Source organism: Saccopteryx leptura, chromosome 4 (genome assembly GCF_036850995.1).
Source record: "Saccopteryx leptura isolate mSacLep1 chromosome 4, mSacLep1_pri_phased_curated, whole genome shotgun sequence".
Classification (NCBI taxonomy): Eukaryota; Metazoa; Chordata; class Mammalia; order Chiroptera; family Emballonuridae; genus Saccopteryx; species Saccopteryx leptura.
Window position 1 is genome coordinate 153841791 of NC_089506.1, and position 26207 is coordinate 153867997.

Genomic DNA, 26207 nt, shown 5'->3' on the forward strand with positions numbered 1-26207 from the left:
GCTGCTCACCTTCCTGTTTGTTTCTTTACTTCCCAACCCCAGGTGCAAGAGAGAATAGGCAAGCTCATCAACATTCAGAATAACCTTCCCCTCAACTCCAGGCACTTGGTATCTCTAAGCCGCATTTGTCTCAATCTAGTTTGTTACTGCATGTTTGGCAGCTGTCACCTGGTGATTACGTATCTGTAGCAAGACAGGAAGAACCTCAGATTCCAGTGTCCTCATCTTTCATCATGTTCACAGGCTCCTCTCACGGGAGTGATTGGCACGCCTTAGTTACCAAGTTGCTGCTTGGTCTGTTTGTTTGTGGTGTTTTATTTCCCTATAGATCTCTTTTCAACACTTAAACCCTAACATTTAATTTGGGGGGTGGCATTTCTTATATGTTGGAAAGAGGATATGGGTCTGCATTTATTGATTAATGAAGTTAACTTTGGTAAACATTTTTAAAAATATTTATATATTATCGACACACAGTTTTTCTTGGTACTGGAGACTACTGGTACTTACTGTTCATAATGGATGAGATGTTGGTAAGCAGTGACTAGAGTACTTGTTAACGTTGACCAGAGTTTTCTACCGAGTCTTGTCGTCGGATTCCTAAGGAATGAAGACTAACTGTATCCTAAGCAAGGCCTCCTAATTGCAGAGAATAAGCTTTAACAGTTGGGGTCTCTTTAGAAAAGAGAAGGTTCTCGGTCCTCGAATAGAGAATGTTGGCCAGTAGGGTAATTCCAGACCAACCCACGGCCCTGGGCTCTCCCTGTATCCCTTTGGGATTCTCCAAGACAGTGTTTGATGATGTGTAGTCTGGATAGCATCTGCATCAAATTCACCTGGGATACTTATTCAAACATGGAGATTTCCCAAGTGCTACCTCAGACCTACCCAGAAAGAATCAGTGAGAAATCCATGGCTGAAGCAGCTCTCTAGATAAATTCTTACACTTGTTCAAGACTGACAACCACTGCTGTACAAAGTGAATTGGACTCTACAAAGCCTATCTGCAAGTCGTCTTCATCTGGCCTCGGACGTGCAGTGCAATCTTGGGGAGAACCTGGCCCTGCAGGGCGCAGGCTGCGGAAGCGTGCTAGGGCGCCTGGTGGACTGAATGACTGACGTTCACAGCTGCTTCTGAGCAAGGGCCTGCCGCTCCCTTTCACTCAGAGTGGCCGTAAGAGAGTGAGACCAGCTTAGTATGCAAGTATGCTGTCTGGACTCTGGAATGGATTGACATCCCCTGCACAATTCATTATATTTATATTTAAATATAAATAAAGACCTAATGAAGCCTCTAGAGTTGCCCACAATAGAGGTGTTCAGGGAGGGATGAGAGAGACTTTGCTCCTACAGAGAAACCAGGCTCAGCCTCCTGCGTTGTTGCTTTATTAGCTATTCTAAGAGGGTGGTCAGCGAAAATCACAGAGAATAGAATTGTTTGTACATTTTTCAGTTACATATGCTTTTTAAATTTACTCATTATTATGAACATGGAAAACTGTTAATGTCCAACAGGAAAAAATCCTTTTATCTAATTCCATTGCTATGGCTAGTCATCATCAGAGTCCTAGGATACAAATAGTCTCAGACTAACAATTTATCTGAACCAGTGCCTCACTGGCTTTTAGACTTTCATCATTTCATAATATTGTGTTTACAAAGATGTATCAGGTTCAGAGGGCTTGGTCTACAGCAGAAAATTGAAACTGGTAGCGAGAATATTTTATCTTCTAGGGTTCTTAGCCTCTCTTATAATCACCATCTCTTGAATCATTTATTTATTTAAATTTTTATGTTAAATTTTATGCAGTGTTTCTATGTGTCTGGAAAAGAGTAGGGTACGTCTATCAGTGTTCAAGCTAATTGTGTTGGGCCTGCATTATGTAGTAATACATTTGAAAGCCTTCAGATGAAGAATGCATGCTCAGCTTTGTCACAAAGCCCCTTCGTACTGGCCTAATATACTTCTCACATCACCCAACACGTATTTCCATTTTCATTTTAGACTCCTGACCTACACAGATAGACAGATACTATTTTCTGAAAGTTCAATTATACTTGATGTGTGTAGCATTACATGTTTCTTTAATGGTCCACACTACTATATCTGCCCGTAAAATAACAGCAGTGTTGGAATTGGTGATGTCTATAATGTACTGTTTCCTTATGGTGTAAAAACGATGTGGGCTACAGGCATAACCACAAATATCAAGAGCCTCGGATTTTAGGGCCATAAGTCTGGAGAAGACAGATATTCTAGAGGCACTGCAGGAATATCTTTTTAGGGAACACCTGGGCCGGCAATATTAGCATTGGAAAAACTGGCCTGAAAGTACAGGTACTTTTGAAAAGTAGTTTTGTGAATTTATCCTAATGTCTTATGTGGTCTGGTTCCTTCCTTTTGACCAAATGAAAGTATGAAGATCCTGAGTTTGTCACCAGGAGGAAAGTGCTAATGGGTAACAATAGATGGCAGAGAACAGCTGTCATTCCATTGACCCACTGTAAGGCCCTCTTGTTTAAACTACCAAACGCAGTGATTCTTAGTGTCAGGGGGTTTCAGATGATGGGAGGGGCTTATAACTTGTTAAGCTTCAATGCTTCCTCTTTCTCTAGCCCTTTCTCCTTTGTATATTTCTAAGTGTCCCACACACTGCCTGTGACTGACTATTCCTTGGCCAACAGCCATTGAGCTAAGGTGTTAATGCTTGGCCAGTCACATTGTCCACTGGCATGATATAACATTCATTGTCAAATCATTATGTACATTTTTATTGTAAAATGTTAAATAATCATCAATTTTGCTTATAATTTCAATGATTAGAATTAATGACATTTTTTTCCCTAGCAGTGTTAGAAAACTAAACTGTCTTTGATGGAATGAAATTTTACTCTACCTTGATTTTTATGTCAATCAATCAATTAATTAATCATTAATTATTTGGAATTTTTGCCACATCGCTAAGAAACAATGTACCCAACCCCTTGCTAAATATTCAGAGACCAAAAAAGAAAGGTTAACCTCTTCTGGCTATTGAGTTTGAGTCTTCCCTTGGTTTGTTTTTTGTTTTTTTTACAGAGACAGAGAGAGAGAGTCAGAGAGAGGGATAGATAGGGACAGACAGACAGGAACGGAGAGAGATGAGAAGCACCAATCATTAGTTTTTCGTTGCGACACCTTAGTTCATTGATTGCTTTCTCACATGTGCCTTGACTGCGGGCCTTCAGCAGACCGAGTAACCCCTTGCTCGAGCCAGCGACCTCGGGTCCAAGCCAGTGAGCTTTGCTCAAACCAGATGAGCCTGCGCTCAAGCTGGTGACCTCGGGGTCTTGAACCTGGATCCTCTGCATCCCAGTCCAATGGTCTATCCACTGCGCCACCGCCTGATCAGGCAAGTCTTCCCTTGGTTTTAAGAATTTTTTAAAATTATTGCAGTAAGAGTGCTGAATTAGTCCCAATGTTTTGTGGTAGGCCAGTATTCCTAGTCCAGCAAATTAGAATTTTCTTTTTCAGTCGTTCTGACAATCATATTCTTATACATCTCCACATATTTCTAAAAATTGGATATGATGAACACTGATCTACATATATACAATTAAAATCTTGGCAAAATGTACCAGTTAATTTCCAGTTGAACCAATGGTCAAGCATGTCTTCTCTATGTATGTGTAACTTCTCCATATTCTCTAGAGGCCAATGCACTGACGATTTGGTTACTATTCAAAATGGAAAGACAGCCAATAGGAAGCAAACCAAACTTGACCAAGGACATTCTAGCTAGTTCTGATAATCTGAAAGTAACCATGGAGGCTCTGGGAGAGGGAGGTCCAGATGCATGCTCGTAGTTTGGATAAGCTCTCCGGGACCCAGATATTTGAAAATACATGGAAAGAAGAAAAAGAAACCAACCATTTATTAATTCATTACGCAACTGCTGTGCTAAGTGATAAACATAGAATTTTATTTAATCCTTTTAAGGGATGAATATTTTGCAACTAGGTAGGTATTAGGACAGTTTTATAAATGAGAGGACTGAGGTCCAGAGAGATTAAATAACGCAGTCTGGCTCACACAGCAAGGTTCTATTTAATTCAAAAGCTCTTTTCAGTAGATTGGTCTTATAAAATCCTCCACTCAGTAATTTATATCCAGGCAGTTTAAATAACTGAGAGAGGAATTTGTATCTAAATTAAAAGGGCACTGGAAACCAATATTGTGCTCTCTATTGTTATGCTTAATATCTTCATACTGTTGGAATTCTTCTCTCTGATGGATGAGGTTTCCTGCTGTGTGAAAGAGAGTATTGTACACTGATTGGAATTTGCAGATAATAGTTTCACTGACGAAGTTTTAAAAGACATTTTAATAGGCAGTAGAGACAGGATAAATTAGCCATCCTTGATTATGGAGAAATTTTCAAATAGCAGGATCAAATAGTAAATAATGAAAAACTCCCTTATCACATAAAAATATGGAACTTTTGCTTAGATTGAAGGATAAATGGCAATGTTCAGATTTTATATCAATTTCAAATAAAGTGTACTTTAAAATCAATTATTCTATTCCATTGTATTTTTATCCTAGAGGAAAGTGGAATGAAATGCAATGGATAATACTATCATTGTTCCCATTTTACAGAAGAAACTGAGGCACAGAGCAGTTAAGGAATTTGCTCAAGGTCACACAACTGGCAGCAGGGTCAGAATTCAAACTTAAGTGGTCTGGCTCCACAGCCATTCTCTTTAACGACTACAGAACACTACCTCTTTAATATTTGCAAGGATTAAACTTGCTATTAATATACATTTGTGAATTTGTTATTCTTATATGGTTTCTGGGATGAGATTTTATTTCACTCCACATTTTCATTTTGATTATTTAAAGATCAGCTTGGACAAGGGAGCTTTGTTATAATTCCTGTCATGCAAGCCTTCTTATTAAGACGTGCTTCACGGAGAAGCTGGCTGCAAGAATGGGCAGCTGAGAGGCCTCTGTCTCAACCGCTGCTTCACTGGCTATCCCAGTATTTCCTTGTAAGTTCCCCCTCACTTTTTGTTAGACACTTTGAGTCTGTCTTCCCGGCAGAGATTAGGCTGGCAGTTGGCGATAGCACAGGACTGTAAAAGTTCTCATGTTCTCTCACTGTCCATTAGATCTGCACCAAAGAAAAGAATTTGAATGTACCATGGAAGCCAAGCTGAATGGCTCTGAGACAGGTGTTCACCAGAGCTCAGAATTTTATATTCTTATGCAGTCACACACCAGTCATAGCAATAACCATTTATGCTCTAGGTAAGCTCATAATTTTTTAGGATTTGTACAAAACTGCTGCTGCCAAGATTTCTGTTCCCATATTCACTGGAACCTAGCCCTAAGGAAGCCATGCATTTGAATCCAAAGAAAATGAAATAATGTTGCCCTTTTTTCTTTAGTTAGAAGTTAGTGTGTAACTTCTCAAAGCAGTGGCCACTACAGAACTGCGGAAAACTTTTGAGGCTGTTGGTATTCATAAAATAAAAAGCACTGCCGTTCATTGATTTACCACACGCCAGGCACTGAGCCAAACACTTTATAAACACGCCCTCACTTAATCCTTGCTGCCATCTTAAGAGGTGGCATCACTTTTATACCCATTCAGCCCATATAAAAACTCAAATTCAGAAGAGGTAAGCAGGTTGCCTGAAGTTACGTAGCTAAAATTAGACCCCAGGTCTGTGGGATTCCAGAGGCTAATCTCCTGTGTTTACTATTTGACTATGTGTCATTGGGTACCTTATTTAATAAGCTTCACATAGTTACAACATATAATATTAGAGGTGCAGAACTACAGAGTTCTCAAGCCTGACAGTTGACAGAGAGGAAGCTCATTTGTAAATCCAGAGAGGTTAAGACTCAAGGGCACACTGCTTGTCAGAAGCCATCTTCTTCATTGCTCATTATGTATCCTCTATTATGCTGAAATTGCTTAACTCACAGGCTTAAGTAGATCCTCGCTGTACAAACTTTTTCTAGGGGGAAAACCAGAAGAGGAAAGTAGGCTCTCTTCCGGGTCTAACTTCTCTCTGCTGCTTCATCTTGGGTAGTCGACGTCAGACATAGTTGGAATTATTTTACGTATCAAGAAAAGCAACCAGGATCCTGAGAGGCAGGAACATAACTTCATGAAAATAGCTGTTTTTCTACTCTTTGATGACTAATCCAGGCTGTGGCTTTCTCTTTAAGTTGCCCACAAAATAATTATCAGCCCAGAAAACCAAACCAAAACGCTGGAATACTGGAGTTGGCAAAGCCATGAAAGTGAAGCAGTTGCCAGTAGTACCAGAAGTTCATCCTTATGCCTTCCGTGGGTTCTTTCTAAGCACCTAGGGTGGCCCAGTGTCAGAGCTCATAAACAGACACTCACAAGGTGTGGGAACGAGCTGCAGCCTCTCTGGCTTGGGTTGAGTTTCTAGATCAGCTGCAGTTGTTGTCCCGTTTGCCAGGCAACGTTTGGATGCTTAGTTTGAGGTCTGCCCACATGTTGCATCAGAGGCCAAAGCTTCATGTGCTTTCCACTTGCCAGAGCAAGCAGAGCCTAGGCACTCTATTTTTAACTTGCGTGTGTGTCCCTTTTAATTGTATTTCATGAGTGCACAGCGTACTCGGCTGAGACAGAATCAGCCATCTTCCCTTCCCTCAGCTGCTGCTCCGGGCGGCTCATTGGGCAGGGTTCTTCATCAGCCAGCTGTACTCTGGACTGTGTCTCTGAGACTTCCCTACCCTACGTCTAGCTCACCTGGAATGACAAACGCATCCTGGCCTTCATCTCCATTGTTTTTTTTTTAATCCAAATATTTTGTTTCAGTTTTTGAAGGTAGGGGAGTCAATTTGTTATAGCAAAAAGTGCATGAGCATTATTGTCATATGTGTTCACATCCAGGCTCCACTGCTTCTTAATGGTGAGATCTTTGTCACATTCTATGGAACATAGAAGGTTCTATAGTCCCCACCCCTCTGTTATCACACAATGAATAAAAATACTAAATAAACAGTTCCCATCTCCTCTGGGAAGTCATTCCTAACCATCCTCCAGACCAGCATCTCAGAAAATCTCCCTCTTCTGATCTCCTATAACATCATATTGCACTTAAGATCCTATTGTAATCAACCTTATCTCATACTTCGTTTCGTACGTGCTAAGGTGCATATTGCTGCCCGAACTAGATCTGCTGGCACAGAGCCGTGTTCTCCCTGAAAGGGATGACTCAGCTTCATTTATAGACGGTCCATTGTTTATCTTTCATCAGAACCAGGTCTTTGTTATGACACATACGCTATTTTGTTAGGTGACTGTATTGTAGTTCTCTTTGAAAGCACCCTTATTATGTCATATTAATGATGGAAGACATTACAAGAATATGTATCATGGTGTCACAGCATGAAACCATGGACAAACCCAAATATCTGAATATTTATTACCTGAACTGAATAATCCATCGTTACAATAGAGAAGGTAAACCTGTATTCACTGGGTCCATGAATGGTGTTTGGGAAGAACAACAGTGCTTCCTTAGAAAGCCCTCAGCCAACCACCTATTCTTTGTTCCGGTGTCTTAACGGGAGCAGCTGGGGTGCGGATGGAGTTGTATATATGTATTTCTTTAAGTTGTACCAGATTGATGACCATAAGAAAATAAGTGGCTAGATATTCAAACTGTTATCCTAACCAGTTTTCTGACTTGTGCTTTGAACAAAATTTTTGATGATTGTAAACTCATCATATTGTTTTTGAGTTAACTTAGATAATACTTTTGTGTTTATTCATGCACAAATTTATTCATTTATTTAACAAATACTCATTAAGGACCGTTGCGTGCCAGGCTCCTGGAGGAGCAGCAGCTGAAACAGGTGGACTCCTGTCCTCATAGAGTTCAGCTCCTATAAGCAAGGAACTTAAAACAAAATTCATGATTTCCTGTTTTTCATTATTTGAGGTGCGTTATTAAATAAGAATCTTATTATGATTCAGAGACAAATTATTTGTTTTTCTCTTTTGCATCCAGCAGAGCTCGTTTTAAAAGTTAAAATTCAGTTATTAATTTGTCAGGTGTTTTTAATTTAGAAAAATTTTACTACTCATTTTGTGTTTTGCCCGTATTGCCCAAATATTTGGTATCTAATCAGATTCTCACAATAATTCTGTAGGGTGCACGCTATAACCATTGTAGGACGCTAGATGCTTATCAGATTTAATCAAGTTGCTTGTGGACTCATGGCCCCTAAGAAACAATCAGATTGAAGCTTAAGCATTCTGATTTATTACCTATATCCTTGAATCTACCCTTTAAAAAATAGGTATTAAATGATACTTCATTCTTTGTTTAAATGAAATTTTAATCGATGATTAGAAAATGGAAACAAAGATTTGGATCACCAGTGATTTTAGAGCTCCTCGCTGCCACAGTACACTCAGCGCCATGGTAGGCACTGTGGGGTGTAGAAAGGGCCCCCGTCTCTTGATCAACTTAAAGCTCATTGACAAGACATGACATACATTTAGAAAAGGGTTCAGTGACCCTCCAACACAGCATATACAATTAAGCGTTCAAGGGAGAAGTATGAACATATATGAGTTGAGAAGATAATACGAGCCAAAGCAGATACAGCTGTTGTATCTTGAGCTAAATCCTCAAGGGGAGGGGTAGGTGGGACATGAACAGGAAAAGAGCTTCGGAGGTAGGAATGGCAAGATGAAGGGCTCAGAGGTGGGAGGTGGTGTGATGGTGATGGTGGTAACACTAACTGTTGCTTAGCATATATCATTTGCCAGCACTGTTATAATTGGTTCATTACATGAACTTATTCTTTAAACAACCCTGTAAAGTAAGAATTGTTACTCTCCCCATTTTACAGATGAGGACACTGAGGCACAGAGAGCTTAAGTACCTTGTTTGAGGTTATGCATGAATTCAGTGTCAGCTGGAATTCCACCAGACAGCCTTGAGTCCAGACCCTCTGACACTCTTAACCAGTGAGTTCTGCTGTCCGCTGAGGTTCCCACAGACGGGAAGACCCTGGGACTGAAGGGGATTGTGGCATGGGCAGTACCAGGAGAGCTAGTGGGATAAATAGATTAGGTCAAGTAATGAAAAGTCTAAAGTTCAGGCGGAAGACATTGGACCTTATCTAGGACACAGTGCAAAACCACAGAGTTTAGTACAGTGGTCCTCAAACTTTTTGAAGTTGGGGCGCATTTAAAATCCTACAAATAATTGTAGGCGCACTTATATACAAATTTCTGAGAAATATGTTATAATAATTAAGTCAAATACTAAAGAAAAAAATATAAAGACCAAGCATACTTTTATGGTAATTAAACAAAATAAACACGACAAAATTAAATTTATTCTGACATTAAAAAACATTTTTATGTTACATTTTTTGAGTTATGCTTTTTAGAATTCATAAAAAAGAGGGCTTAAAAAATAAAAACACAACAAAAAAGTTATCTTTTTATATATAGATACATTCTTAGTAAGATTTAGTAACTTTGGCACGTCCCAGCGCAAATATGTTGTTTTCTCATTCTTGTGTTTATGAGAAAAATGAGCCTGATGTGTCCTAGCAATTTCTTCAGTGTTTGGGCATATATTTGAAAGGCAAACTCTCATTTCTTTGTCAATACATTGAAGAATGCCTGTCTTTTTACTCTTAATTCTTAATTGTATTGAGTGCAGAAAACCCCCACCATACATATCATCTTAACTTGACACCAAACAAAGCATAGAAGAAACTTGCCTCCAGTCTTTGGGGGTGGCTGGGGTAGTGTAAACAATCCAGCACAGGGGTCGGGAACCTATGGCTCGCCTCCTGAGCCAGATGTGGCTCTTTTGATGGCTGCATCTGGCTCACAGACAAATCTTTAATAAAAAAAAAATAATAACATTAAAAATATAAAACATTCTCCTGTATTACAATCCATTCATTTCCTACCGCTCATGTTCATGGTTGCAGGTGGCTGGAGTCAATCACAGCTGTCCTCCGGGACAACACCAAATTTTTATTGGATAATGCGTAACATGCACGGGTTGTTGTATGTCTCTCACGGAATTACATTTTAATATATGTGACGTTCATGGCTCTCTCAGCCAAGAAGGTTCCCGGCCCCTGATCCAGCACCACAACGTAACAGCCTTTTGCAACCTAATCAGGCAAGAGAGGTGGGGGTTGGGCAGACTGTCAGCTTACAGCCAATTCCCCACAGCTCTGTCCCCCAAAAATCTAAACTCCAAAAGCCCTATTGGTTTTTTGGTCCCGAACAGGCACATATTTCTCTGGAATGTCATAAGGCACACCTGGAAATCTTCTAGGGCACACCAGTGTACCCTGGCGCACACTTTGAGAACCACTGGTTTACTATTTCCCCAGAGTGGGAACATGGTAGAGATTTATTTCAGATAAATTAGACAGCCACAGACAGGAAGACTTGGGAGCTAAAGATGGGTGTTCAAATGGGGGTGGGAAAGAACCAGACATGGAAACTGTTAGAAGGGCCCTGGTGTAATGAGGTGTGGGAGATACGTGATTAGACCGGGAGTGGCATGGTGATGCAGACAAGAACTGGCACTGTGCCCAAGTCCAGGTGTTTCAGGGCCAGTGAGTTCCCCACATTTAGTCATTTGAGCCATGCCTCAACTCCAGAGGGAGGTGGTGTTACTCCCAGTTTAAAGGAGCGGAGGCTCCAGGGGTTAGTTAATGTGGACTGGTAAGTACTGGACAAGGGATATGAGCTGCATCTGTCTTTCTTGGCTTCCTCACTTTAAGGTAAAATAATGTAGTCTGGTGATAAAGTAGGGCTGTTAATAAGGTATGGAGAATTGTTCACATAATAAGTGATAGAGTCATGGGGAGAAATCAGCTTTTTGAGGACACAAGAGAGAAGGAGAATGTTCATGACCAAATAGTAAAGAACACAGAGAAGAATGAGGCAGGTGAAAGACGCTTCCAGAAGGAAACGGGGTAGAGGGCTGGGGAAGAGCCTGTAGTTCCTAGTGTCACTGTAGCCACTGGGAGAGGGTGTTCTGTGATTCACACTGAAACTGCTGATGGATTGTCAGGTGGAAAAGGTGAGTGTATGCACGCAGTTGGTGTTTCTAGTAACCCTCCATGAACACAGGCTGACGTGTGTGTGTGTGTGTGTGTGTGTGTGTGTGTGAGAGAGAGAGAGAGAGAGAGAGAGAGAGAGAGAGAGAGAGAGGGGAGGTGATTGCACTGCAGGTGGGAGGACCCGGGAATGCTGCCAGCGATGTGCAGGGAGAACACAGGTCTGGCTGGGAAGCAGGAGGACCCGGGAATGCTGCCAGTGATGTGCAGGGAGAACACAGGTCTGGCTGGGAAGCAGCGGCTCTGCCTCTCGGCCTGCTCTGTCTGAACAGGGCGGCCCATGGCACGCGGAGAGCCCAGGTGAGGCTGCCGCGGGTCTGGAGGGGAGGAGTGTGGATTCCTGACAACCAGATGGAAGTTCCCAGAAAGAAGCTGAAAGTCGTCTGCAGGACCAAGCGAGTGAGGGGCTCTATTATGTGGGAGACATAATCCTATCTGCGGCAGGAGCTGAGGGAATGACTCTGGTCAGCCAGAGTTACTGGCAGCAGAATGGATGAGTAAGCCCTCTAGGACCCCACCCATTCTAAGGGAGCCTTTAGCTCTCCCCCTTGGCTGTTCACCAGGACCCATGTGTGAGCTCACGCTCTCGCCACTCACCCCCAGTGTGGTGGCATGGTGGAGGGTGGTCCTAGGTCTTCTATCTCTTTTTGTGAAGCCTCACAAGACACCCTGTATGAAGAAGAAAAGCCCCAGATGGAAGCCTGCTGTAGGAGTGGGCAGTGAGCAGATTGGTGTACCCAATAGCTCTTTTAAAGGGATCCCATCAGGTAGAGACCATTCATGATGACCTGCCTGTGTATGGCCCCAAGAGTGAGTGAGCTGGGGGGTGGGGAAGGAGGATGCCGTTAAACACTGGTTGCAGTGGTTCAGCTGTTATAATGCCAGGGCGGAAGGTAGTGGGATTCTCCTGAAAGGAAGGGCATATAGGATTGGGCTATTTGGGGAAGAGAAGCCTCTCAAGCAGTGTCACTTGTGTGGCAACAATATAAGGGATAAGGTGAGCTCTGAGACAGGGCTGGGGCGTTGCATGGAGCAGCTGTTCTGAATTGGGAGATGGGGCGGGATTGGAGCCTGAGATCTTTAAAGGCAAGAGAGTATTTTTGTGCGCTACTGTGGGCAATGGGAGTCGTCATCTCTGGGTTCTACTTCAGAGAGAGACATGTGCGTGAGAATGACATGTGGGAAAATTAATCTGGCCACAAAGGGTAAGAGAGTTAGAAGGCCGTTGTCTGGGAGACCTTTGCAAAATGTATGTAGAAAAAGAGAGCTGTTTCCATTTCCCAAGGGTCTTGAAAGTATACCATCTTTCCCTCATACCTCTAATCATTTATGAAATAAACTTCCAAAATTCTTCCTGTAGCAAATAACCACATTTAAAGAGATTGTGTTGAATAATGCCAGAAAATAAGATGCTACATTGAGTAAGTGCAGGATTAAATATTAATTTTTTCTAACTGTAGTTGTTCTGTTTTATCAATATTGATTTCTCTTTTATGTAACTTGATAATACAGCAAGATTATTTGAGGTGGGCCTGAAACTGATTTAGGACTCAAACATTTGCTTTGTTACATAGGATTCTCTTTATATCTCTGTTAGAGCTCTTCAGTTGTAAAGTAAACCTGCTTGGTGTCTTTATCTCAGTGAGCCATGAACTCTTTCAGGGCTGTGATGGTGTCTCATTCATGTGTGTCCTCAGCCCCTAGCTCATTGCCTTTCAAATAGCAATTGCCAGATGGGTGTGTGAGTACAGAAGGTAGGATTTTTTTGTTTTGTTGTTGCTTTTTACTTTGGCTTATGCCTTAATTCCAGTTTATAAATGACAAACAATACTCTGAATGTTAAGAGATTTGCACAGGTCATTTGGGAAGGAAAGTATTGTTATAGCTGCAATTCAGTCTGATTTATATCTGTAATCCCAGGAGAGCTATTTTCTTACATAGAAGTGTTAATGGTTATGTTTTAAAATTGGCTGCATCTTGTTAACAGGACCAGTCAAGTGTAGGTCCTGCAGCAGAGGCACTGGTTCAGAAATCAGGAGCCTCGGTCCCAGCCTTGGCCTTCTGCCTGGGTGATGCATCCTTGTCCTTCAGTTGCCATATTAACTGTCACTTCCTCAGCATCACTGCCCCTACTGCCTCCTGATCTAACTCTGGTTGCCTAGTCTATGTTCTTGTGGGACACTTTATAGTACTAACCACAAGTAGGTAATTATTGAAGTGATTATTCTATTAATGTTATCTCCAATGAGGCAACGACTTTTGCAAGGCTAGGGACCCGTCTATCAGTGTCACCTGTGTTTTCATCACTAAACATAGTACCTGGCACTACATTTGTATTAACTCTTCAGAATTTTTAAGTTATTCACACCCAGGATTAGAAATTCATACAAAAGTTTTAAAATGAAAGTTAGGCCCTGGCCAGTTGGCTCAGTGGTAGAGTGTCAGCTGGGTGTGTGGATGTCCCGAGTTCAATTCCTAGTCAGGGCACACAGGAGAAGTGTCCATCTGCTTCTCCGCCCCTTCTCCTCTTCTCTCTCTCTCTCTCTTTCTCTCTCTCTCTCTCTCTTCCTCTCCTGCAGCCATGGCTCTATTGGAGCGAGTTGGCCCCAAGCACTGGGAATGGCTCCATGGCCTCCACCTCAGGTGCTAAGAAGGGCTCGGTTACTGAGCAACAGAATAATGCCCCAGATGGGCAGAGCATCACCCCCAATTGGGCTCGCCGGGTGGATCCTGGTCTGGACACATGCGGGAGTTGTCTCTGCCTCCCCTGCTCTCACTGAATAATTATAAAAAGGAAAGTACAGTATATTCTATCCCTCACTAGAGGTACCAAGTATTAAAAGTTCCTGGTCTTTGCAAACGGAAGAAAAATCGAACAAACTGCAGTTGGCAGAAGTTGAGTGAGTTTACAGTGGGATGGATTGCTTTCCTTACTTCCACACCCCATAAAACAGCTTGCCTACTTCAGTGTCAAAATGTTTAGTGCCCTAGTGACGGGGTGAAACTTCTGTGGAGGAATCTGTGCTGGGAACAGCTGGGCTAGGGCCTGCAGCTGAATTCCCATGATAAGCTGCTCCATGCTTTTCATACTATTCCTTGTAGGTTTTCGTGTTCTTGGTGGGCCTGTGACAGTCTTTTTGTAGGAACAGAGGACTACATCCAGCAATTGCTCAGTAAAGGAAGAAGGCATGTCGGAAACCCAGTGATATGGGAAATGTTTGAATAAATTTGGATGTTTAGAAGGTAAATTCATGTTCACTTGAAAGTTTGCAGCTTAAAAAGTATTTCATGTGGAGCATTTGGTCTTGGGTGGTTTTGTGTGGTGAGGGAATTCACTGAAGGAGTGGGATATATAGCAAAGTGGAACTTCCTGAGTTTGGGAATTTATACAACCAGTTCTAATTGTGGTGAGACAGAATTTTATACATAAAGGAATATTAATCCTCACAAATTAAAAAAATTCTCAAGGAAAAATGAATATACATATATTTATTCATTAAATCAGTGGGGGGATTTATCTTCACACATTTAGTTTTTTATCCCAAAGAGAATGTGAGAGAAACCACTCCCTGCCCTGCTGCAAAACCAGGTGTCTGTGTGTGTGTATGCGGGGAGGTGCTTAGTCGGTGCCTCAGGAGTAAATTCATATGATTATTTCATACAATCAGTATATTAAAGCTGTAGGCTCTTATCTGTAAATTGTAACAACATATAGCCAACATGTTGTACATGAATGGAGATCCATAGGGAAGGTTATCGTGTTCATGGCCGTGGGTTGTAGTGGTAGTGTGTGGAGGTGGATGAGGGACGACCCTCAGGGACGGGCTCATCCTGCCCTGGATCGCAGCCTCCGAACTTGCCTCGGGCCAGACATCAGAGATGGGGTTCTGGGTGTCTTTGGCAGGGCAGCAGCTGCCAGATGGAACGCCTGGGCTCTAATCCTAATGGACTCAAATGTGAAGGAGGTTTCATGAGCCTGGGTTGGAACAGCCAAGGATAGTAATTGTCTATTTAATATTAACCAGTGTATTGAAAAATAAGTACCTACTAGAGTAGGACTCAACCCCATGCACGTATCACTACACAGCCCACTGCTTGGTGATAAGATTGCAGGAGCTGATTCCACCACCTACTTGCTTCCCTAGGAAAGGCGTTTCAGTTACCATTCATTTTGTCTTTCAGGGAGGAGCCTACGTGAGACAAATATTAGAGCAATATTCCCTCTGCCACCCTGTCCCCCACCTTCTCTTCCTCACATGGCACTGCAAGGACAATTCTGATCTCCCCAAGTCTATTTCCTAGAGCTATGTCCTGTTCCTTCCATCTTGTATAATATAAATAATGCATGAGCAATTTAGTAAGTGGCTACAATGTGCCAGACATTTTACACATATGATCTCAAATGCAACCCTATAAAACTGACGTTACAGGCCCCAGTGTAATACTTGGGAAACTGAGACTCAAAGTCACAGAGCTAGTAATCAGCAGGCCTGGCATTGAACAGTTCTTTCCACTTTCAAAGTCCATACTTTTTCTAAAGAGAACACAAACAATACTTATAATAATATTTTCTGAGCCCTTATGTACTAGTCAATAATAAACTTAGAAGGTTAGTTGTTACCTATTGAAGAAAAATTGAGAACGGGGAAACTGAAGATCAAAAAATGTAAATAACTTGCCCAAGATTATTTAGTAAGTAGCACATCCAAACTTTGAACCCATTGGGTTTGGTTACAAAGGGTTTTACCCACTGGGCATAAACCACCTACTGGACTTTTATGGGGGTGGTACTCTAGGTGAGGTAAAAACAGGTAAGTAAGAGCAAGGTGTGTTTAAGAGGAGCTAGGATGAAGTAGGTCGTGGGTTAACTAGAATCAGACTTTCTGTTTCTTTCTCTCCTAGGTGTCTGCTACCTCCGTGTCCACCAGCAAGTCTTCCAGTATGAATCCCACAGAAACCAAGGTATGAAGAGTCTTCCAGGGTGAACTTGGGTGAATGCCTTTAAGTTGATTAATGTAAAGCAAAACAAATGTAGACGAATACATACTGGTGTTGTATGTCCTAGGAAGCTTATGTTATAGAAGTAAAATACAGTGTGTCCGTGAAGTCATGGTGCACTTTTGACCGGTCACAGGAAAGCAACAAAAGACGATAGAAATGTGAAATCTGCACCAAATAAAAGGAAAACCCTCCCAGTTTCTGTAGGATGATGTGGCAGCATGTGCGCATGCGCAGATGATGACATAACACCGTGTATACAGCGGAGCAGCCCACGGCCATGCCAGTCAAGATGTGGACAGTACAGAGGAAAGTTCAGTGTGTTCTGTGGCTCGCTAAATTCAAATCCGTGACCGAAGCACAACGTGAATATCGGCGCGTTTATAACAAAGCGCCACCACATAGGAATAACATTACTCAGTGGGATAAGCAGTTGAAGGAAACCGGCAGTTTGATGGAGAAACCCCGTTCTGGTAGGCCATCAGTCAGTGATGAGTCTGTAGAGGCTATACGGCAGGGGTCCCCAAACTTTTTACACAGGGAGCCAGTTCACTGTCCCTCAGACTGTTGGAGGGCCGGACTATAAAAAAAACTATGAACAAATCCCTATGCACACTGCACATATCTTATTTTAAAGTAAAAAAACAAAACAGGAACAAATACAATATATAAAATAAAGAACAAGTAAATTTAAATCAACAAACTGACCAGTATTTCAATGGGAACTATGCTCCTCTCACTGACCACCAATGAAAGAGGTGCTCCTTCCGGAAGTGCGGCGGGGGCCGGATAAATGGCCTCAGAGGGCTGTATGTGGCCCGCGGGCCGTAGTTTGGGGACCCCTGCTATACGGTATAGCTACCTAAGGAGCCCTAAAAAATCTGTGCATGAGCCCACATCGAACTGCACTGAATAGGTATGAAACTGGGAGAGTTTTCCTTTTATTTGGTGCAGATTTCACATTTCTATCATCTTTTGTTGCTTTTCTGTGACTGGTCAAAAGTGCACACTATGACTTTATGGACACACTGTATTTCTTCCTAATTTATGGAGGTCATTCAAACTCAGCTTTTCTTTCAATATTTACCTCCAACATCATCTATATACTTCTACATCATTTTAGAATGTCTAGAAAAGAGTGGTCACCCAGAGTGCTTTTGGTCCTAGACTTGAGTGAGTTTTGTTTGTTAGATAATCTAAGTGCATTTCTCTGGCTCTAAATAAAAATATAAATTCTTAACTTCTTACTAAACTTGTTCGATTATTACAGTCATTTAAAACTAAATATAAGAATAAGAAATGAATTGAGTGAACGTAGAAGTACAACAGATACTGGTTATTTTTAGGTGCTTTCTGAAGTTTCTTTCTGGAGTTTGAGTCACGTGGGACACCATACTATTGACAAACCTTTGTTGAGCTCTATTCGGGATTTATCCTAGTAATCATTTCTTGTAATTTCAGAAGAATGCCCTCTAGTGGGATTGCCACCTAGAATAAGCCTATTTCTGAGGAGCAGCCAAAGCTGCCTCAAACCCTCTTCCTTAGTGACCACGTCTGAAGCTCTGTTTCTCAGGAATATTCCTGAGTGGAGGCTTAGAGGGAGTCTTTGCAAGAGCTTCTCAGCAAATTCTCATGAGGCAATATTCTTTAGTGCCTCTAAGAGCTACTTCAGCTCTATTATTATTATTAAGTTGCCTTTGTTTAAAATCTGACATAGTTCTGCTTTCTCTCTTCCATGTTGCTTTGCTATCCCAGTGGGGTCCTATACAATAATTTAACACTGCACCGTAACTTAGTCCTATTGGGGGGACTCATGGCCTCTTTTTGAACTGTTTTTAAAGGACTTTGCAATATCTTAAAACACACTGTCTAATCTAAGGTCTTATAAATGTCATTTAGCATTCATTTTAATTTTAAAATCTACTGATCTAAAATTCTTAAATAATATTTCACATTTGCACAAATTTCTTATTTTCAAATTATATACTATCAAACTCTCATGATAAATCTATTAGCTGTCACTACTTATTTATATCAAGCTTAATCTTAAAAAAATCTGATCTTAATCTTAAAATAATCTTAAAACCATAGTAGCATCTACCAAAAAACAATTTTAATTGGCCTCAAGAGTCCATGAAAACTTAAAGTGAATAGAAAGCAGAACCAGAAATGAAGGATTTCCTTTGTATTATATTGGTTTGCATTTGACCCATTGCCTGATTCTAATCTATTCCCCGTCACTCTCAACTTGAAGACCAATGCTTCTTCCACATGTGCCTGTTTTCCAGGGCAAGTATCAGCAAACTGTTCAGCCATCAATAACATTAAATAAGAGGCAGCTGGCACTGATGGAACTGGAGGAAGGGAGGGGAGGACAGGAGGAGAGGGAGAGAGGGAGAGACAGAAATGGGGGTGCACGTGATGGAGCATCCCAGTAGCTGACGCAGGACCACTTTTGGTTTCTGTTCTCTCTCCCTGGTGGCTTTCAGGCACACTGCACTCGTGAATCATCTTTGTGTGCTTCTGATGTTTGGCTCATGACATTTTTACTAACCTCCTCTGAGAAAATTTTGTGAACTTGATGAACATATTTTTCCAAATTTATGAGCTTTTAGAGAAAAGGTCTTAATTCAAGATAATACCTATACCAAATCCTTGTCATATTGTACACCTTTCAAATAAAAGTCAGCCTAGCTGTGAAGGGGGGCAATATGTCTAGATTGAAGTTCTCTCTCTCTCTTGCTCCTGGCACATTAGAATTGGTAGCCACACTGCTATGTACGAGATTGAAGGTCAGATTATTTCTAATCAAATCATCAGGATGAGCTACCTCAGAGGAATGTAGTGTGGACACTGGAGCCAGATGGTCTCACTTGGAATCCTGGTTCCACACCAGCTGTGTTGCTGGACAACTCTGCTTTGCTTTGGTTTCCTTATTCTGTAGGAATACACAGATACCATTGGAGGAGAATGATAATAGAACCTATCTCACGAGACTGAGGGAGGAATCACACATAGAAGGGTATTGGACAGGGCCTGTCCTAGGAAGCTTGGGTTAGAAAACTTACTTCTCCTGGTTCCCAGTAGGAACTGCAGGCGCTCCAGAGAGGATGCATTAATCAAGAACACTGTGGGTGTCTTCAGGGAGTTATTTAACTTCTGTGTGCCTCAATTTCTCATCCCTGAAATGGGGATGGTGGTGATAATACTTATCTCACAGGACTATTACTGGGACCAAATGAGTTGGCACTTGTGAAATTTAGAATAGTCCCTGGGACTAAAGATGATTAGGAAACATTACTATTATATTCATCATTATTTTGTTCAGCATCACCACCACCACCAAAAAATAAACTTAGGAAATGTATTAGTGATTACTGATTAAAATGTACATTTTATTATAAGCTGCTTGCATCTGTGACTGTACGTTTTTAATTGTATTGTAGAGTTCTTTTGTGCAAAATCTTGATTGCCAAAGTAGAAGCTATTAATAGATTCAAACTGCTACAATACCAGCTGGCTTATTTTCCTTGTTAATTATTAAAAATATTAAATTTGTGCCCTGGCCGGTTGGCTCAGTGGTAGAGCATCGGCATGGCGTGCAGGAGTCCCGGGTTTGATTCCCGGCCAGGCCACACAGGAGAAGTGCCCATCTGCTTCTCCACCCCTCTCCCTCTCCTTCCTCTCTGTCTCTCTCCTCCCTCTCCTTCCTCTCTGTCTCTCTCTTCCCCTCCCGCAGCCAAGGCTCCATTGGAGCAAAGTTGGCCCAGGCACTGAGGATGGTTCTATGGCCTCTGCCTCAGGCACTAGAATGACTCTGGTTGCAACAGAGCGATGCCCCAGATGGGCAGAGCATCGCCTCCTGGTGGGCGTGCCCGGTGGTTCCCGGTTGGGCGCATGCGGGAGTCTGTCTGACTGCCTCCCCATTTCCAACCTCAGAAAAATTAAAAATTAAAAAATATATATTAAATTTGCATAAACTCAGAGAAGCATAGTAACACATATGGAAACTCATTAATAAAAGATCCAGTTTGAAAGGATCCAAACTTTAAAATTTATTTAAAATATTTCTTTGAACATAAACTTGTTTCCTTCCCAAAACCATAAGTGTGTCAGCATAACAAGGGTGCCTTGTGCGAGCAATATATATATATTTATATATATATATATCTTCATTATTGATATAGCACAAGACATGATAAATTAAGAGGATGTTTGGCTTTACCCTTTTCAGAAAATAAAATAAAAAATAAAAGTTTGTGCCAAACAATTAAAAAGAAAAAAAGATGACAGGAAGCATCAGGCCTAATTTTTAATCTCTTTCTTTGAAAAGTTCATAAAATGTTGAATGATGTTTTATTCCTGTTTCCATTTCATGTCTATACTGAGTATGCACATGTGGACAGAAGGGGCTGTCTTTTTGACACAGGTTACCTTTGGTTGGGTAAAACTGCAGAATGCTCCATAAAGATCCTAAAGCACAGTCCGCTCTTCACAAGTGTTCCAGGTCTTTAGACTAGATCTCTTGATTTTTATTGTGCAATAAAAATCCACACACTATTTACAAAATTGTTCTAAGATTGTGTTGCCAGAATTGCAGAAAACTTCTGACACCTGTGACTGTTTCTTTGATCATAACCAAACAATAGAAGTATAGGTGGAAAAAAGATATTGGTTAGGCAGCCTTTACACAGAACAGGAGGGATTTGAAGTTAACTTTATTAATGGAAATCTTAACAGATTTTCTGTAACCAAAAAATGTAAATCCAGTCTTGCTTGAGACTTTAGAATTTAAGTGTCTACAACTTCTTGGAATTATATCCACCCGCATAGAGAAAATGCAATACATGAGGAGAATGGTCTTGATATGAACATTTTAGCCATGTTTCTATATGGTACTTATTTGACTGTTAGGTAAATAAAACCACACTTGTGGCTGTGCTCTTACATAGGCCATGCCGGTCAGGAAACAGATGGAAGGACCGCATTCTCCTAACAAGAAAAGACACAAAGCAGGTGATGGGGTCACTGTACTAGGTCACTTTTGCTGCTCTGCACGTGCTAATTCAGTCCACAATCTTCTGTAGCCCTCTGACTCGTCACAGACTTTCTGGTAGGCTTAATCACCCATCGCCCAAATTCCAGCACTGAAAATAAATTTCACTGCTTCTGTGCCCTTGACTCTGTCACGTCCCGTTGTTGCACTCTGACAGCTGGCACTTGTGATGAGTGCTTTACTCATACGGGATGATCGTGTTAGTGTGGCTTTGAAGGATGAGGGGTTTTACTTTATTTTGCTTATGTATTAGCTACAATGTTTGTAGTAGTAAATCTTTTTACAGAGAAAGAGTGCGAGTCAGAGAGAGGAATAGATAGGGACAGACAGACAGGAATAGAGAGAGATGAGAAGCATCAATCATCAGTTTTTTGTTGTGACACCTTAGTTGTTCATTGATTGCTTTCTCATATGTATCTTGACCGTGCGGCTACAGCAGACTGAGTGACCTCTTGCTCGAGACAGCGACCTTGGATCCAAGCTGGTGAGCTTTGCTCAAACCAGATGAGCCTGTGCTCAAGCTGGCGACCTGTGGTCTCGAACCTGGGTCCTCTGCATCCCAGTCCAATGCTCTATTTACTGCGCCACCTCCTGGTCAGGCTGTAGTAATAAATCTCTACATATCTTTGATACATGTAGGAAAAAGGAAGATATAAATTGGTACCTAGTGGTAAGAGCAGACTACTAAAAAGTCTGCTTAAATGTCAAAGAGCTATAATTCCAAGCAAAGTATAAAAATCTTAACTCATAATTTTTACATCTCTTTTTAGCTTCCTTTATTGAAGAAAATGTATGGTAAACTTTGTAAATCATATCTATTTTTTCTTCCTTCTGTCCTTCCTTTATTTAAAAAAATTTTTACTTATTTTTCTGAATTTAGGCTGTTAAAACAGAACCTGAAAAAAAGTCACAGTCAACTAAGGTAAGTGATTTAGGTCAATAATGAGTTATTTGGCTTCTTTGCAATGATGATGAATAACCAAGTTCCTCCCTCAGTGGTACTGAATGGTAAAAGGGTTCCTACCAGCTAATTTAATAAATTTGAACATAATTTTATAGAGTATGTGTAAAATAATTATAACATTAAGTTTATATATTGTTAAAATTAATATATACTATTTTATAAATAAAAATATATTTCAGAAGGAATTATGTTTGAATCTATGTATTTTGATATTGTGTAAGAAATAAGGAGTGAGACAAGGGTGATGCGTATCCAATTACTTTAATGATAAGTTATCCAGAATAATTGTGCCTGTTGAACCTAGCACCAGGATAACTCAGACTGAGAGTCTTTCCTAAGAGGCCAGCGGGCTTCAGGTTGACAGTCTTATCTCGGTTGGTGGAACTAGCCGCCCGGAGACAGCCCTGACTTTCCCTTGGGAACAGCGTCTGGCCTTCCTTGACTCGAGGCTGTCTAGATGGAAAGCCTGTCTCTGTACACCTGGAGACAGAGCCCAGGGCGTCTGCAGCCAGGGCAAGTGTTTCTCTGCCGCTGGGTGCTGCTCGTTAAGCAAGTAACTTAGCCAAAACCACAAGGCTTCCTGTGGGGAAGCACAGAGAAGCTTCTGGCTACCGAGCTCTAACTGCAGGCAAGGGGGAGGTCATCTGGGGGAAAGCTGAGGCTTATCTGATTTCGTGGGAGGCCGGTGGTGGCCATGAGGTTGCTAACTCTGTAGTCCACTCTGGAGGAAGGATCCAGCAGCCAGGTAAAGGTTGTCTTTTATTTTGTATTTAAATGCTTTCGGTTATCTACTCAATTTCAGGAGAACTAGTTTCTTTAGTATGTGTAACATGAGAAAGACTATCTAAATCATTCCATAAGAGAAAATGTTGTTTTTTTAATCTCCTATGAAAGGACATTTAAAAAAATTTTAATTTTTAGAGTAGGATCCCCTTTATACAAACTCAGTGATCACAGTGATCACTTAACAGCTCTTTGGCTAGACCTGCAGTTACTAAAAAATCTGCATGAATTATGAAAAACATCCAATAATTTAAAGATATATATCTATTTGAAAAATTATTCTAAGTGGAAAAACTAAGCTTTTCGTTATTCTTCTGATAACTATTATTGTCAGACTGTTGGTAGCATTGCCGTTGACCAGACAGCATATGTCGACTTCTCTAGCCAGGTCATTCTCCAGAGGCAGAATGGTCTAACTGGGAATTTTGTTTTTGAGCCTATTTCGAAATATGAAAACAGTGAACTCCAGTGTAATTGAGATTTTATCTTTTGAAATTGACAGCCATCTGAGGTTCATGAGAAGAAAACTCCAGAACTCAAACCAAAGGAACACATAGAGGTAAATGATCGTCACTAGGACTTGATATCATAAGGTGAAGCCTTTTGTGTGTGTGAGGGATAATATACTAAACTCTTCATCACTCAAGACTTAAGCCTCCCGGGGGGATCAATTTGTAAGTTATATGAATGTCTGCCCACTATGCTGTATGCCTGAAACTAATATAAAATAATATTGAATGCCAACAGTAATTGGAAAAGTTTTAAATGTAAATTGCTATAGAAACAAGTCTTCTGAGGATGGCTAGTGTTTGGCTTTTTTTTGTTGTTTTTTTGTTTTGTTTTTTGGTTTGTTTTGGTTAAAATGACACCACCTTGTGGCAACAGAAGGATTTGCAATTTTCTTGTGATTCTTGTTAAATTTGGGGGGAAGGATTTGCGTTATTTAAAATTTTGTACCTAAGGTGAAATTTTATCACATTTATATCACACTAATTTAAATTTGCACAATTTAAAAATACATGAAATGCAACTGATGTGAACACTTTCTACTCTATTGAGAAAAGTATCTGTATGTGCCATCTTGTTAACAGTATGGTGTGTGTGTGTGTTTTCAGCCAAAAAGCCTACCCAAACATGCTTCAGATACAGGAAGCAAGCATGCTCATAAAGAAAAAGCAGTTTCCAGCTCAAGTGAGCAGCCAACAGCAGGGAAATCAACCAAACCAAAGGTAAGTAAATCAGAGTAATAGTTAGGAAAGCACTAAACTCAATAGGGAGTTAGATACAGGGACAGGCTTCTACCTCACTGGCACCTGCGGACCTATGCTGAATGTATCTGGTATTGTAATGTATCTTGTGTTGCTATCATTTTGCTGGTTTTGCAAGTAGTCTTGTGGAAATGTAGGCCCATGAAAGGCCTGAGAAGAGTACCAGATGGGCCTAGGGATGTTCCATCCAGCCTTCTGCTACTGCCCAGCAGTGCCCAGTCATGACAGCAGGGCAGCCGGCTCTGGTGCCTCACAGACAGGAAGTGTGGGATTAAGGCTGCCTCCTGGACCCCTCTCCATGGGTTAGGGGAGCATCAATGCCCTACATGACCTGCTGTTTACATGGAAGTCTTACAGAGTTTTTAGAGTCTTGTTCTAGAAGAGATGGACTTATAGAGCCAAAAATCAGAAATAGAGTCCATATTTCTAGAGCTGCTAGGGACCATCTATTAGAAGAATAAACAAATAGGAAGAGGAACTTTTCCATTGAGAGCTCTTAGAAGACAAGAACTAGGCCTGCTTAACAATGTACTTTCTATCAGAGGTTGCACAGTGGTGGCCCACCAGTTAAATGCAGCTCATGTGTGTTTTGTTCAAATATATTTTGTTTGGCTTACAATATTATTTAAATTCTTTTTAACTAGCCACCAACAGTTAAAGTCACAATATTTCACATTAAATCAAAATGTCTAGTTTCTGTTGAATGTCTGGCAGCAGTGGGCTCACACGGCGAGAACTGACTCGGCTTTACACCTGGTGTGTGTGCTCTAATTTACCACAGCCCCACCTGGCCCCCTTCACTATTTGTGTTGCCTGCACAGACTGTGGACGCTCTTAAGACTAGCCTTATGTGGAGCTCCATGTTGCATTATGTTCAGCAGAAGCTAGTGACCATTTCTACACAAGATGCCCACAGGGAACACTGGCTCAGTAGCGGCATTAAAAATGCATAATCTCGAGAACAGTTATTCAGAGAGACTTAGTCTTGTTCATCTTTTATCCCCACCCTTAGACTAAATCACAGGACGTGGATTCTGCTGCAGGAAAGAGTGCTGTTGCTGGTGTAGCCATGGTATCCAACAAGTCGAATGACAAGGTGAGCACGCGGCAGACACGGAGTGCATATGGGCTCGTTCCTCTCCGCGCTCATGAGGAGTGTATGCTCAGCGGAGCCCCATGCTAGCTGGGCTTCACACCTGGTTCTCATTAACCACTTAGGGTTTCAGTGCTACTGCACTCAAATAAAACTGAACACTGTTCATATATAAAAATTTGTAAAGAGGTTCATGTAGCTAAAAGATATAGAGTAAGCAAGATACCAGAAGTGATTTTAAAATCCATTTATTCAATAAATGTTTATTGATCACCTGCCATGTACAGGGGATCCTCGGGTTACAACAAATGACGTTTTGAGTTTCCAGTGCTCATTCCCATAAAAACTTTAAAAAATTTAGATGTGAGTGTTTCAGCTTACGCCGTTGGCGTTGTACTTACGGACTACGTGGGCGAGCTAGTTTGGTTGGTTGCGTGCAGAGGAAGAATACGCAGTATTCTTTGTCTGTGGCTTAGTTGTGTTTTATGTTCTAGATTATGACTTTACAACTGTGTTAGGATAGGTAAGTGGCTTAGGCTAGTGTGTGTTTTGACTTACATCAAAATGTATATCACTGTCATAGGAATGAAACTGTGTCGTAACCTGAGGACCCCCTGTGTGAGGCCCAGTATCAGTGTTGGGGAAATTAACATGCGAGGTGACTGAAACCCTGTCTTCAAGGTATACGGGTTTGAAATAAAGCAAATAAAGTTCCTGTGAGCATTTGACTAAGCATTACTCTCAGCTTTCAACAGGTTTGCTACTAGTAAACCATGAACAGTTGTGACGTCTAATGAACTGATGTGGGAGGTTTTCAAAGGAGACATCACAAACCCCTTCAGAAGAGAGTATACGGTCTATGCCCTTCTGGCAAATTATGGGCAATTAAGTCTTCCATAGAT

The 26207-nt window shown here is 41.2% G+C and overlaps 1 protein-coding gene across 8 annotated transcripts in view; it reads left to right on the forward strand.

Annotated features, from left to right (window-relative positions):
* CAST (calpastatin) overlaps positions 1–26207 on the forward strand; it is a 140934-nt gene that overhangs the window by 57115 nt on the left and 57612 nt on the right. For all 8 annotated transcript variants that reach the window (XM_066381887.1, XM_066381884.1, XM_066381885.1 and 5 more), the window contains 5 exons: positions 16046–16105; positions 22078–22119; positions 23447–23503; positions 24060–24173; positions 25225–25308. In XM_066381887.1, coding sequence (XP_066237984.1) covers positions 16046–16105; positions 22078–22119; positions 23447–23503; positions 24060–24173; positions 25225–25308 — 357 coding nt within the window. The remainder of the gene's footprint in view (positions 1–16045; positions 16106–22077; positions 22120–23446; positions 23504–24059; positions 24174–25224; positions 25309–26207) is intronic.